Source organism: Pituophis catenifer, unplaced genomic scaffold (genome assembly GCF_029215685.1).
Source record: "Pituophis catenifer annectens isolate HBS135680 unplaced genomic scaffold, rPitCat1.0.hap2 SCAF_311, whole genome shotgun sequence".
Lineage (NCBI taxonomy): Eukaryota > Metazoa > Chordata > Lepidosauria > Squamata > Colubridae > Pituophis > Pituophis catenifer.
Window position 1 is genome coordinate 1 of NW_027257191.1, and position 14,368 is coordinate 14,368.

At 48.4% G+C, this 14,368-nt stretch overlaps 1 protein-coding gene across 1 annotated transcript; it reads right to left on the reverse strand.

Moving 5' to 3' along the window:
• Positions 1–2,099: 2,099 nt before the first annotated feature.
• On the reverse strand, positions 2,100–9,770 carry LOC139326906 (small conductance calcium-activated potassium channel protein 3-like; the record flags this gene model as incomplete). The annotated part of the gene is given in 6 exon segments (XM_070956649.1): positions 2,100–2,268; positions 2,270–2,314; positions 2,316–2,432; positions 2,434–2,514; positions 7,055–7,124; positions 9,643–9,770. Coding segments are annotated over 6 exon segments (501 nt in total), but the record flags the coding sequence as incomplete, so codon positions are not given.
• Between the last annotated feature and the right edge of the window lie 4,598 nt (positions 9,771–14,368).

Here is a 14,368-nt window from a genome sequence, read left to right on the forward strand (position 1 = left end):
TGCAGCGATCAATATCACAAAAAAGGATCGTTGTAAGCTAACAGAGTGGTGTTTTTTTTTTTTTCCTCCTGCAGGCAGGCAGAGTTTTCACTTAAATGTGATTTTTTGGGGGGAGTGGGGTGGGGGAAATCTTAGGTACCCTGTTTTGACTTGAATATCTATCATTGGTGTTTTCCCCCTCATTTAGACAACATTGCCATTACTAGAAGGTGCATTGAGGGTTGCTGGGCCGCCGGTGCCACGTTAACCATCATCCCAGCCAAGTTGCCCGCACTTAGATACTTAGGGTTTGGGTTCCCCTTTTCCGGTCCCTAAGCCCAGAAATTCAGGGGAGGGGGGCAAAAAAAGCAGCATTTTAACAAACGCCATCCGTTTCTGGGAAAGGAAACATCTGATGTTTGGAAATCCGGTCGGATAAACCCCACCCCCCCAAAGATGGGAGAAGTGGGGAACTAGGTTAGGCTGGGGTAGGGGGTTCAAAACAGCTCCTAGGAGGGGGGGCTTTTTTGGCGTGCTCCCCCCAACCCAAGGAAGCCAAAGGAATTGCACATTTTTTGCCACAATATTTCTCCAGGGAGATGCCTTTCCTGAACTTCCTGCCTCTTTGCAACCCAAACCTGCTGATCCCCCCCCCCAAATCCCTCCCCACCCCAAAGAGTCCCCTCCACGATGCAGGAAATTGGGGTTTTCTTCTCTTTCATATCGGGTTCATGGCGGGATGCTTTGAAGAGAACGGGCGGCCCGAGGAAGGAGGCCATTCCAGGCTTAGCAACTCGGGGGGGGGGGGTGGAAGGAAGGAGCCGACCAGGGGGGACCTTCCTGGACCCCCCCCGGCCCCCACTCCCAGGTGAGATGGAAAATTCAGAAGAGCGATGAGCAAAAGGAAGGAAGGAAGGTGGCTCTCGTTCGGTTTGCCCCCCGCCCTCCGGCTTCTTCGTGGTGATATCATCAAGAGGCAAGAGGAAGGAAGGAAGGAAGGAAGGAAGGAAGGAAGGAAGGAAGGAAGGAAGGAAGGAAGGAAGATGGCTAGATACATGGATGGGTGGATGGGAAGGAAGGAAGGAAGGAAGGAAGGAAGGAAGGAAGGAAGGAAGGAAGGAAGGAAAGGAAGGAAGGAAGGAAGGAAGGAAGATGGCTAGATACATGGAAGGTTGGATGGGAAGGAAGGAAGGAAGGAAGGAAGGAAGGAAGGAAGGAAGGAAGGAAGGAAGGAAGGAAGGAAGATGGCTAGATAGATGGATTGGTGGATGGGAGGGAAGGAAGGAAGGAAGGGGAAGGGAAGGAGAAAGGAAGGATAGAGAATGAAGGGAGGGAGGAAGGGAGGAAGGGGAAGGAAAGGAGAGGAGGAAGGAAGGATAGAAAATGAAAGGAGGAAGGAAGGAAGGGAAGAAGGAAGGGAAGGGAAGGATGAAGGAAGGGAAGGATGAAGGAAGAGAAGATGGAAGGAAGGTATAGAAAAGGAAGGGAATTGGAGGTGAAGGAAGGAGTGAAGAAAGGAAAACAAAGAGAGGGAGGGCAGGAAGGAAGGAAGGGAAAAGGAAGCGAATTGGAGGTGAAGGAAGGAGTGAAGAAAGGAAAACAGAGAGGGAGGGCAGGAAGGAAGGAATGGAAAAGGAAGGGAAGTGGAGGTGAAGGAAGGAGTGAAGAAAGGAAAACAAAGAGAGGGAGGGCAGGAAGGAAGGAAGGGAAAAGGAAGCGAATTGGAGGGGAAGGAAGGAAGGAAGGAAGGAAGGAAGGAAGGAAGGAAGTTGCACAACCCCGTCGCCTGAGGCGTGGGATCCACACAGTGGATTGGTCCCCCCCTCCCCCCGCCCCCCCCCCCCGTCTGTCCGTCTCCATCTCAGCGCTGCCCCTTCGATTGGCTTTGTTTTCACTTTGAAGACCTGAGATTGAAGGTGGATTTCGGACTGAGCCTCCACCAAACACGGCAGCAGCGGCAGCGAAGGGGGCCAGGCTGGAAAAGACCCTGCCCCTCTTCCAAGCCCTACCTCGGACCCCCCACTCAGGGGGGCCCGGAGCCGAGAGCCTACCCATGCGAGGCCCTGTAGCTCCCCGGGCCTGGGTTCGAGTTTCTCCTGGGACAGGTCGTGGCTCCGTGGCCGTCCCTTCGGCCTTCTTTTTCTTCTTCTTCTTCTTCTCCTTTTTTTTTTTTTTTTTGGCTTGGCCTTCTGCTGCGTTTTTGCGTTGCTGCGTCTTCTCCTCCCGCCTTCAACAGCTGCTGGAGCTGGTGTACGGGGTGGGGAAGGAGGTGGAACTGACCCCCAGGGGGGCTGTCGGAGAGGGGCGTCTGGGAGGCCCCCACCACGGCCCCCAAGCTCACCCCCCCGGCTCTCCATCAGGGCAGCCAGGAGCTGCTGCTGCTGTTGGCGCAAAGTGTCCGTGATCAACAAGGGCAGAGCGCTGAAGTTGGCGGCCAGTTGCTCCAGCTTGGTCCTCCAGGCCCCCCAGCTGCTTCTCCAGGTCCTCGCTGCGGTCGTTCAGCTCCGTGATGAGGTCGTACATGACGTTTTGCATCTGCCAATCAAAATAAAAAAAAAAAAGAGGGGGGGGAGACACGCGGGTTATTTCCCACTCTAAGATCTTTCCCTTCTCTTATTCCTTCCTTCTTTCCTCTCCAATTCCCACCCCTACATCTCTGCTTCCTTCCTTCCTTCCCTTCCTTTCCTTTCCTTCCCCTCCAGTTCCCATCCCTTCCCTTCATCTCTCCTTCCTTCCTTCCTCTTCAATTTCCATCCTTTCCCTCCATCTCTCCTTCCTTCCTTCCTTCCCTCTCCTTCCTTCCTTCCTTCCTTCCCTCCCTCTCATTCCTTCCTTCCTCTCCAATTCCCATCCCTTCCTTTCATCTCTCCTTCCTTCCTTCCTTCCCTCTCCTTGCTTCCTTCCTTCCCTCCCTCTCATTCCTTCCTTCCTCTCCAATTCCCATCCCTTCCCTTCCTACATCTCTCCTTCCTTCCTTCCTTCCTTCCTTCCCTTCCTTTCCTTTCCTTCCCCTCCAGTTCCCATCCCTTCCCTTCATCTCTCCTTCCTTCCTTCCTCTTCAATTTCCATCCTTTCCCTCCATCTCTCCTTCCTTCCTTCCCTCTCCTTCCTTCCTTCCTTCCCTCCCTCTCATTCCTTCCTTCCTCTCCAATTCCCATCCCTTCCCTTCCTACATCTCTCCTTCCTTCCTTCCTTCCTTCCTTCCCTTCCTTTCCTTTCCTTCCCCTCCAGTTCCCATCCCTTCCCTTCATCTCTCCTTCCTTCCTTCCTCTTCAATTTCCATCCTTTCCCTCCATCTCTCCTTCCTTCCTTCCCTCTCCTTCCTTCCTTCCCTCCCTCTCATTCCTTCCTTCCTCTCCAATTCCCATCCCTTCCCTTCATCTCTCCTTCCTTCCTTCCTTCCCTCTCCTTCCTTCCTTCCTTCCCTCCCTCTCATTCCTTCCTTCCTCTCCAATTCCCATCCCTTCCCTTCCTACATCTCTCCTTCCTTCCTTCCTTCCTTCCCTTCCTTTCCTTTCCTTCCCCTCCAGTTCCCATCCCTTCCCTTCATCTCTCCTTCCTTCCTCTTCAATTTCCATCCTTTCCCTCCATCTCTCCTTCCTTCCTTCCTTTCCTCCCTCCCTCTCCTTCCTTCCTCTCCAATTCCCATCCCTTCCCTTCCTACATCTCTGCTTCCCTCCTTCCTTCCCTTCCTTTCCTTTCCTTCCCCTCCAGTTCCCATCCCTTCCCTTCATCTCTCCTTCCTTCCTTCCTCTCCAATTCCCATCCCTTCCCTTCCTACATCTCTGCTTCCCTCCTTCCTTTTTCTTCCTTCCTTCCTTCCCTTCCTTTCTTTCCCCTCTAGTTCCCATCCCTTCCCCTTCATCTCTCCTTCCTTCCTTCCTTCCTTCCTCTTCCTTCCTTCCTTCCTTCCTTCCTTCCTTCTCTTCCCTACCCTTCCCTTCCCTTCCTTTCCTTCCCCTCCAGTTCTCATCCCTTTCCTCCATCTCTACTTCCTTCCCTTTCTCTATCGTTCCCTTTTTCTCCTTTCCTTTCCTTTCCTCCTCTCCTCTCCTCTCCCCTCCCTATTCCCTTGCACTTCCCTTTTCTAGGTCTAATTCCAAGAACCTTTAATCAAAATTGTAACCCCCACCGCCACAAAAAAAAAACAAAAACAAAAAAGCCCCTCAACCCCAGCGGAGGCCTTCTCTCTGGAGACCTTGAGAGCAAGTCTCCCTAAAGCTTCATTATTTGATGCCAAGAGAGACCCCTCACCCATCACGGCTTCACTTCCTCCCTTTTCAACAGAAGCTCATCCGCCTTTAGCTGGTTTTTTTCCCTTCCCCCCCCCCTTTAAAATGTCCCTGCAAAGTTCACAAAAATGTGGGTCCAAATAACCAGGGGGCAATTCCTACCACCACCACCACCACCCCCAATGGTTGGCAAAACCTCCTTCCTTGCCTCCTGTTAAGTATCCTGGCTAATTTCTTTAAAACAATGTCTGGTTTGAGCAAAAAAAAAAAACCCCTGCCTGGCAACGGCCAGCCAGCCTCCGAGGGAATGCAAATCTTTTCAAACAGTTATTTGGCTCCTTTATACAAAAGTCCGAACAAGTCCAGCTTCCTTGCCAAAAGAATTGCATTAATATATATATATATGTGTGTGTGTGTGTGTGTGTGTCTTTTTCTTTTTCGTAGGCTTTTATGTGCATATTCTTTCTAGCCAGGTTTTACCTACGTAAACTAGGTTGTTTTGCAGCTCTGGTTGAGATTTCACACAACCAGAGCTGCAAAACAACCTAGTTTACGTAGGTAAAACCTGGCTAGAAAGAATATGCATATATATATATATATATATATATATATATATATATATATATATATATATATATATATATATAATATATGATATCCATTAGCAAATTGATGCACTTCTCATCTTGAGGTCTAGAAACTTGACTTCCAATAAAAGTTTCCCCCAGGGGCCGCTCAGAGGTTTAAGGACGCCGGCCAAGTCATGAGGGAAGAATAAAGCATTGATGCTTTGGGCAATCGTGGCTTTGTAGCTGGATCAGATTGTATTTTAAGTCACTCAGTGGTATTTTTTATTGCCTTTTAACAAAGGGTGTTTTTTTCCCCACTCACACATACAAATTCAGTGCCATTTGCATCAACGTCCAAGAATTTAAAAAAAAACAACAGGCACATAAAATGCTTTGGTTTTTCACCCTGACTGAGGTTTTCCCTTCGGGAATCAATCCTTAAAACGCTGAGGACTAGGAACTTGGTTTTGCAACGGGTGTCTCTAGGGGGGGAGAGCGGTTTTACTTTGAAGAAATCTCTGTCTTTGAGAGAGAGAGAGGGGGGGGAGATTGCAACAGGTGGACTGTTGTTTTAGGAAGCCAAGAGAAGCAAACATCGGTTGCGTGTGTGATATTTTGTGTTGATTTCCCAAGAAAGCCTCCAGTCTTTTGACTGCCTCTAAAATCAGCAGTGGGATCAGAAAGAACAGATGGGGAGAGGAGGAGGGGAGGCTAAAAGAAAAGGGTAGAAATCAGAATAACAACACTGACCGTGAGAGAGAGAGAGAGAGGGAGGAAGGAAGGAAGGAAGGAAGGAAGGAAGGAAGGAAGGAAGGAGAAAAAGAAGGAGAAAAGAAGGAGAAAGAAGGAAGGAGAGAGAGAAGGAGAAGAGGGAAGGAAGGAGGAATAGAAGGAAGGGAGAAAGGGAGAAAGGGGAGGAAAGGGGAGGAAGGACATAGAGAGAGGGGAAAGAAGAAAAAGTGAAAGAAAAAAGGGAGGGAGGGAGGAAGGAGGAAGGAAGGAGACAGAGGAAGAGATAGATGGATGGGAAGAAGGAAGGAAAAGACAGAACGATCGATGGATGGATGGATGGATGGATGGATGGATGGATGGACGGATGGATAGATGGATGGATGGAAGGAAGGAAGACAGAAAGAGATAGATGGATGGATGCATAGATGGATGGAAGGAAGGAGGAAGGAAGGAGGCATAGGAAGAAAGAGAGGGGAAAGAAGAGAAAGGGAATGAAAAAAAGAGGGAGGGAGGGAGGAAAGAGAGAGGAGGGAGAGACGGAGGAAGGAAGAGAAAGGGACAGAAGGAAAAAAAGAGAAAGAGAAAGGGGGGAGGGAGGGAGGGTGGAAAAAAGAGAAAAAGAAGGAAGGAGAGAGAGAAGGAAAAAGGGAAGAAAATGCAGGGATGGATGGAAGGAGGGAGGGAGGGAGGAATGAAGGAAGAGAAAGGGACAGAAGGAAAAAAGAGAGAAGGGAAGGAGAGAGAGAGAAGAAAGGAGGGAAAGGAGGAAGGGAGGGAGGGAGGAAGGAAGGAGAGAGAGGAGGGAGAGAGGAAAGGAGGAAGAGAAAGGGACAGAAGGAAAAAAAAGAGAAAGAGAAGGAAGAAGAGAGAGAGAGAGAGAAGGGGAAAAAAAAGAAAGGAAAAGCAGGGATGGAGGGAAGCCAGGACGGCAGGAGAACTTCCTCTCTCCCCCACAAGACCCCCTCAGCCGGCCCACCCTCCCTTTCCCTTCCCCCCCTCCCCAGCTGAGTCCCCCCTCCCCCCTTCAGCCCGCCCCCCCCGTCCCCCAGCTCAGCAGGAGAAGCCGCCCTCCCCTGCATCTTTCCGCGGGGTTGCCTGGCAACCCAATGCTTGGGAAAGCCCGCCAAGCAATGCCTCCCCCCCCCTCTCCCCCCTCCCTTCTGCAAAACAGAGAATCCCCCCCCCCCTCCAACTCCTCTACCAAGGGAAGCCTGGGAGAGCTCCTCAAGGGCCAGGGGAAAAAAAGAAAAAGAAAGAAAAAAAGAAAGAAAAAAGCAGCAGGGTTTCCCAGAGGGCATCCAAACGGTCCCTCTTCCCTGCCGGCTCTCCCACCGCACAGCCTCGCATGGGAATTGCAAGAGAGGGGAGAAAGGGATGCAAAAGTTTGACTCGCTTGAGGGAACAGGAGGACCCAAAGGACCCCCGGAGGGGTTTTTTTTCTCCCGCCCCCACCAGCCCGGCCACTCCGAAGCCCATAATCCTCCCCTCTTGGCCCACCAATCCCATCTCCTTTTACAATCCTTGAAAGGCAGCGTTAGATACCTTCGAAAGATCGACCAACGTGTTCGCTTGATCGTTCAGCTTCCTTTGTTCCATCTTCACGTTCCTTAACCTAAGGGGGAAAAAAAAAAAGAAATAAACGTGAAAAATAACTGAGACTCTCCCTTATCATCCTGGCCCCCACCTCTCTCTTCTAGCCTCTGCTTGGAACAACCTCACTGAGGACTAGAATCCTGCCCGGGCCCTCTTTCCAGAGGAAAAAAATACATTTATTTTTATTTATTTATTTTTTTTTGCCTTTACGATCATCCTTGGATCCCACTTTTCCGTGGCTCGGCTCAGCGAGACATTTCTCTGCCCCGTTTTGCGACCTTTCTTCCCCTCGTCGTTAAGCGAACCGCCGCCGTGGTTGAGTTAGCCACACCAGGGGGGGCGGGGGGGAGATTCAGTGAATCGTGTTTTTCCCCCCCCCACGCCCGTCGACTTGGCTCGTCGGCAGGTCGCAAAACGGGACACGGCAACCGTCGTAAATACGAGTCAGCCCCCAATTTTTTTTCTTTTTTTTCAAGTTTTTATTTATACATTTTTCCTGAACACATATAAGTATTTAGTCAACAGTGTCTTGTCTGGGTCTTTTAACATATACCTCATCATAATAGTAGCAATAATATTCTTTACTTGTGTATAATAGTATCCTTTCCAACTTCTAATTTCTACCTTTATTATCTAAACCAGGGGGTCTGCAACCTTAAATACTCAAAGAGCCATTTGGACCCCGTTTCCCACAGAAAAGAAAACACCGGGAGCCCCAAAACCTGGATGGGCGTGGCCAACTCGACGTCACTCACTTCCACCAGTCACATGACCACCCCTTAGCCACGCCTACCCAGCTGGTCATTAGGGCAGAGAACCAGTTGTTAAAAAACACCGGGAATCACAAAATCCTTTTGATATCTCTCTCTCTCCCCTCCCTCCCTCCCCCTCGCTCCCTCTCTCTCTCTGTATCTCTCTCTCTCTCTCCCTCTCTCTGTATCTATGTCTCTCTCTCCCCCCCTCTCTTTGTATCTATGTCTCTCTCTCCCCCTCTCTCTGTATCTATGTCTCTCTCTCCCCTCTCTCTTTGTATCTATGTCTCTCTCTCTCTTCCTCTCTCTCTGTATCTATGTCTCTCTCTCTCCTCTCTCTCTCTGTATCCATGTCTCTCTCCTTCTCTCTATCTATGTTTCTCTCTCTCTCTTCCTCTCTCTGTATCTATGTCTCTCTCTCCCCTTTCTCTTTGTATCTATGTCTCTCTCTCTCTCTTCCTCTCTCTCTGTATCTATGTCTCTCTCTCCCCCCTCTCTTTGTATCTATGTCTCTCTCTCCCCCTCTCTCTGTATCTATGTCTCTCTCTCCCCTCTCTCTTTGTATCTATGTCTCTCTCTCTCTTCCTCTCTCTCTGTATCTATGTCTCTCTCTCCTTCTCTCTATCTATGTTTCTCTCTCTCTCCCCCTCTCTCTGTATCTATGTCTCTCTCTCCCCTCTCTCTTTGTATCTATGTCTCTCTCTCCCCCCCCTCTCTCTATGTCTCTCTCTCTCCCCTCTCTCTCTGTATCTATGTCCACTCTCCCCCTCTCTCTGTATCTATGTCTCTCTCTCCCCCCTCTCTCTTTGTATCTATGTCTCTCTCTCCCCCTCTCTCTGTATCTATGTCCATTCTCCCCCTCTCTCTGTATCTATGTCTCTCTCTCCCCCCTCTCTCTTTGTATCTATGTCTCTCTCTCCCCCCTCTCTTTGTATCTATGTCTCTCTCTCCCCCTCTCTCTGTATCTATGTCCATTCTCCCCCTCTCTCTGTATCTATGTCCATTCTCCCCCTCTCTCTGTATCTATCTCTCTCTCCCCCCCTCTTTCTGTAGCTATGTCTCTCTTTTCCCTCTCTCTCTGTATCTATGTGTCTCTCTCCCCTCTCTGTCTGTATGTCTCTCTCTCTCTCCCTCTCTCTCTGTAACTATGTCTCTTTCCCCTCTCTGTCTGTATCTATGTCTCTCTCTCTCCCTCTCTCTGTATCTCTCTATCTATCTGCCCTGGCCGCTTCTCCATCCCCCACCATCGCCCTTACCTTCTCAGGCCAGGTGAGGAGTGACTGGGAGGGGAGGGCGAGGGGCGGGGCCAGCCAATGGTGGGATCACCTGACAGGGAGCCACCGCAGAGTGCCCAAAGAGCCACATGCGGCTCTGGAGCCACAGGTTGCCGACTCCTAATCTAAACCCTTGATAAAACAAATCCCAAAATTAAAATACGAGTCAAGCAGTCTGCCTGAATTTTGATCCCGTGACCGGGGGGGGGGGGCGCGCAGAAGAGGCCCCAACGGTCGTTAAGTGTGAAACCAGGCCTTCGGTTTGCTTATTTCAGGGCCGTCGTAACTTGAAATGGTCGCTAAACAAATTGTCATAAGACGAAGGGGCTACCGGTATTCACGGGGAAACATAAGTAATCCTCATTTGCACCCCTATTTCTCTACCTGTCCAAGGTGTCAATTCAGCTCAACGGCTCTTTGCAATGACCCCATTTTTTGGGGGGGGGGAGGGGAAATCTGGAAACGAGTAGGTTGCCCCCCCCCACCCCCTGAACCCCCAAAATTAACCTACTGGTGGATGGCTTGGAGGAATTTTCTCTGGTGCTTCCGGATTTTGCCGTGGTCGATCTTTTTCAACAACTTGGTGTGTTTGTAGATCAGCCAAGTTTCCCGTAGGACGTTGGCCGCCGCGTTCTTGATCTGGCGGGAGGGAAACACACATCATTCAAATTCCCAGAATAACCCTGGTGGATCTTCTAGACTACAACTCCCATGCGCCCCGGCAAGGACAAAGAGAAAGGGGGTCCCTCCTAACCTCTTGAGGGACAAGTCGATGAAGAAGCGATGGGGGAAAAAAAATTGCCTGCAGGAAACCACGAAGGATAAACTGGCTTGGCATGGAATGGGATAACCTGACATTGCTTGGTTATTATTATTATTTTTTTAAATCCTGGTTAGTTTCTTTTAGGTTTACCCAGGTTTAATTTTGGTCTAAGGCAATAATTAAGTTTGGTGTTTTGTGCCGAGAAATCTCAGTGTTATCGAGAGCAGGAAGGAATCGAAGCAAAGTGGTTTTGGCACGTTTAACATGGGTGGACCTCAATTCCCAGAATTCCCCAGTCAATAAGTCCACCCCTCTTAAAGCATGGCTGGTTGGGGAATTCTGGGAGTTGAAGCCCACCCCTCTTAAAGCATGCTGGCTGGGGGATTCTGGGAGTCGAAGTCCACCCCTCTTAAAGCATGCTGGCTGGGGGATTCTGGGAGTTGAAGTCCACCCTTCTTAAAGCATGTTGGCTGGGGGATTCTGGGAGATGAGGTCCACCCCTCTTAAAGCATGGCTGGTTGGGGAATTCTGGGAGTTGAAGTCCATATTCTTAAAGCATGGCTGGCTGGGGGATTCTGGGAGTTGGAGTCCACCCCTCTTAAAGCATGCTGGCTGGGGGATTCTGGGAGTTGAAGTCCACCCTTCTTAAAGCATGTTGGCTGGGGGATTCTGGGAGATGAGGTCCACCCCTCTTAAAGCATGGCTGGTTGGGGAATTCTGGGAGTTGAAGTCCATATTCTTAAAGCATGGCTGGCTGGGGGATTCTGGGAGTTGGAGTCCACCCCTCTTAAAGCATGTTGGCTGGGGGATTCTGGGAGTCGAAGTCCACCCCTCTTAAAGCATGTTGGCTGGGGGATTCTGGGAGTCGAAGTCCACCCCTCTTAAAGCATGCTGGCTGGGGGATTCTGGGAGTTGAAGTCCACCCTTCTTAAAGCATGTTGGCTGGGGGATTCTGGGAGTTGAAGTCCATATTCTTAAAGCATGGCTGGCTGGGGGATTCTGGGAGATGAAGTCCATCCCTCTTAAAGCATGGCTGGCTGGGGGATTCTGGGAGATGAAGTCCACCCCTCTTAAAGCATGGCTGGCTGGGGGATTCTGGGAGTTGAAGTCCACCCCTCTTAAAGCCTGCTGGTTGGGGAATTCTGGGAGTTGAAGTCCATATTCTTAAAGCATGGCTGGCTGGGGGATTCTGGGAGATGAAGTCCATCCCTCTTAAAGCATGCTGGCTGGGGGATTCTGGGAGTTGAAGTCCTCCCATCTTAAAGCATGCTGGCTGGGGGATTCTGGGAGTTGAAGTCCACCCCTCTTAAAGCCTGCTGGTTGGGGGATTCTAGGAGTTGAAGTCCATATTCTTAAAGCATGCTGGTTGGGGGATTCTGGGAATTGAAGTCCATATTCTTAAAGCATGCTGGTTGGGGGATTCTGGGAATTGAAGTCCATATTCTTAAAGCATGCTGGCTGGGGGATTCTGGGAATTGAAGTTCCGGCTGGAACTACAAATCCCATCAGTCGCACCCTCCTCCCAGCGAAGCCTGCAAGGAGAAGGAAGCTTCTTGTGGAAGGCATCTCAAATTTAGACATTTGATCCCAAACAGAAGGGATTCTTCCAACGACTTAAGTTGGGCTCAATGTTGGCTTCTCGGTTTCTCTTTGTCCAAGATGGTTTATGCCACTTGGGATTTTACAAGTTTACAAACCACGGTTTAATCCTGGTTTGGGGCATCAACCACAAGGGAGCTCAAATCCCACCACACGGTAGGAATTGCAAGGCCACAGCAGACAACTTTATGCTCAACTGGATACACCCCCAAGGCCCGACCACATCATGCCCCAAACAAACCACCATATCCTAGCTTGTTAAGCTTTCCATTAAAGACTTAGCCGTTGGAAACGGGTTGGTTCCCTCCATCGGGCAGGAACTCATTCGAGTCAGTCAAAATTGCTTTTTAATTGATTTTTTTTTTTTTTTAATTGTTGCCCTCGGTAACATTTTGTGTCGCCAACATTGAGTCTTTACGGGCGATTGCTTTCCTCAAACTGTTTTTAATGGGAGGCTTGTTGTATTATTTATCGACTGTGGCTCCCTGCGTCCCGTCGGGAGGGGAAAGCAGTTTGAAAAGAAAACAAATATTAATAAATCATAAGGCATCCCCCACTGGGGAGCCGGGAAATGGGAATGCAGGAATGCACGCAAAGCTGGGCTTTCCACCGTTAATTGCAAGCTGCAAAAAAATAATAATGCAAATAATAAAGGCTCTGGTCCTCATGGTTCTTGAAGGCAACCCAAGAAGCATTTAGCTCATTGTGACAAAGGATTGTTTATTATATCCTTCAGGAGACCCGAAGCAAACATTTATCATATTTGTATTGTAGAATGGAAGGAAAGAACAGGTATCGCTTAATGCAATGTTTCTCAAGAGGCTGAATTTAAGGCCTAGGGAATTCAACTCCCAGAATTCCCAGCCAGCAGTCTTTAAGAAGGATGGACTTCAACTCCCAGAATTCCCAGCCAGCAGTCTTTAAGAAGGATGGACTTCAACTCCCAGAATTCCCAGCCAGCAGGCTTTAAGACGGATGGACTTCAACTCCCAGAATTCCCAGCCAGCATGCCTGAAGATGGGTAGACTTCACTTCCCAGAATTCCTCAGCCAGCAGGCTTTAAGACGGATGGACTTCAACTCCCAGAATACCCCAGTCTATTTGAAGATGGGTGAACTGCAATACCCAGAATACCCCAGCCAGCATGTTGACTAAGGGATTATGGGAGCTGAAATCCACACCTCTTAAAGCAGACTCGATTTTTAAAAACAGCTAATAATAACATTTTTAAGCATGGAATTCCACCCCGAATCACATCCTAGCATCCCTTATTACATTTGAGTCAAAAAAAATTTTTTGGGTCCTGGGCAGATTTTTTTCTGACCCCGGGCATCACGCGTTTTCTTCCTCGGGCAGCAAAAACACGCGATTTTTAAAAACAGCTAATAATAACATTTTTAAGCATGGAATTCCACCCCGAATCACATCCTAGCATCCCTTATTACATTTGAGTCAAAAAAATTTTTTTGGGTCCTGGGCAGATTTTTTTCTGACCCCGGCATCACGCGTTTTCTTCCTCGGGCAGCAAAAACTCTCGATTTTTAAAAACAGCTAATAATAACATTTTTAAGCATGGAATTCCACCCCGAACCACATTCTAGCATCCGTTGTTACATTTGAGTCAAAAAAAATTTTTTGGTCCTGGGCAGATTTTTTTCTGACCCCGGCATCACGCGTTTTCTTCCTCTGGGAGCAAAAACACTCGATTTTTAAAAACAGCTAATAATAACATTTTTAAGCATGGAATTCCACCCCGAACCACATTCTAGCATCCGTTGTTACATTTGAGTCAAAAAAAATTTTTTTCTCCTGGGCAGATTTTTTTCTGACCCCGGCATCACGCGTTTTCTTCCTCTGGGAGCAAAAACACTCGATTTTTAAAAACAGCTAATAATAACATTTTTAACCACGGAATTCCACCCCGAACCACATTCTAGCATCCGTTGTTACATTTGAGTCAAAAAAAATTTTTTTGGTCCTGGGCAGATTTTTTTCTGACCCCGGCATCACGCGTTTTCTTCCTCTGGGAGCAAAAACACTCGATTTTTAAAAACAGCTAATAATAACATTTTTAAGCATGGAATTCCACCCCGAACCACATTCTAGCATCCGTTGTTACATTTGAGTCAAAAAAATTTTTTTTGGTCCTGGGCAGATTTTTTTCTGACCCCGGCATCACGCGTTTTCTTCCTCTGGGAGCAAAAACACTCGATTTTTAAAAACAGCTAATAATAACATTTTTAAGCATGGAATTCCACCCCGAACCACATTCTAGCATCCGTTGTTACATTTGAGTCAAAAAAAATTTTTTTGGTCCTGGGCAGATTTTTTTCTGACCCCGGCATCACGCGTTTTCTTCCTCTGGGAGCAAAAACACTCGATTTTTAAAAACAGCTAATAATAACATTTTTAAGCACGGAATTCCACCCCGAACCACATTCTAGCATCCGTTGTTACATTTGAGTCAAAAAAAATTTTTTGGGTCCTGGGCAGATTTTTTTCTGACCCCGGCATCACGCGTTTTCTTCCTCGGGCAGCAAAAACACGCGATTTTTAAAAACAGCTAATAATAACATTTTTAAGCATGGAATTCCACCCCGAATCACATCCTAGCATCCCTTATTACATTTGAGTCAAAAAAATTTTTTTGGGTCCTGGGCAGATTTTTTTCTGACCCCGGCATCACGCGTTTTCTTCCTCGGGCAGCAAAAACTCTCGATTTTTAAAAACAGCTAATAATAACATTTTTAAGCATGGAATTCCACCCCGAACCACATTCTAGCATCCGTTGTTACATTTGAGTCAAAAAAAATTTTTTGGTCCTGGGCAGATTTTTTTCTGACCCCGGCATCACGCGTTTTCTTCCTCTGGGAGC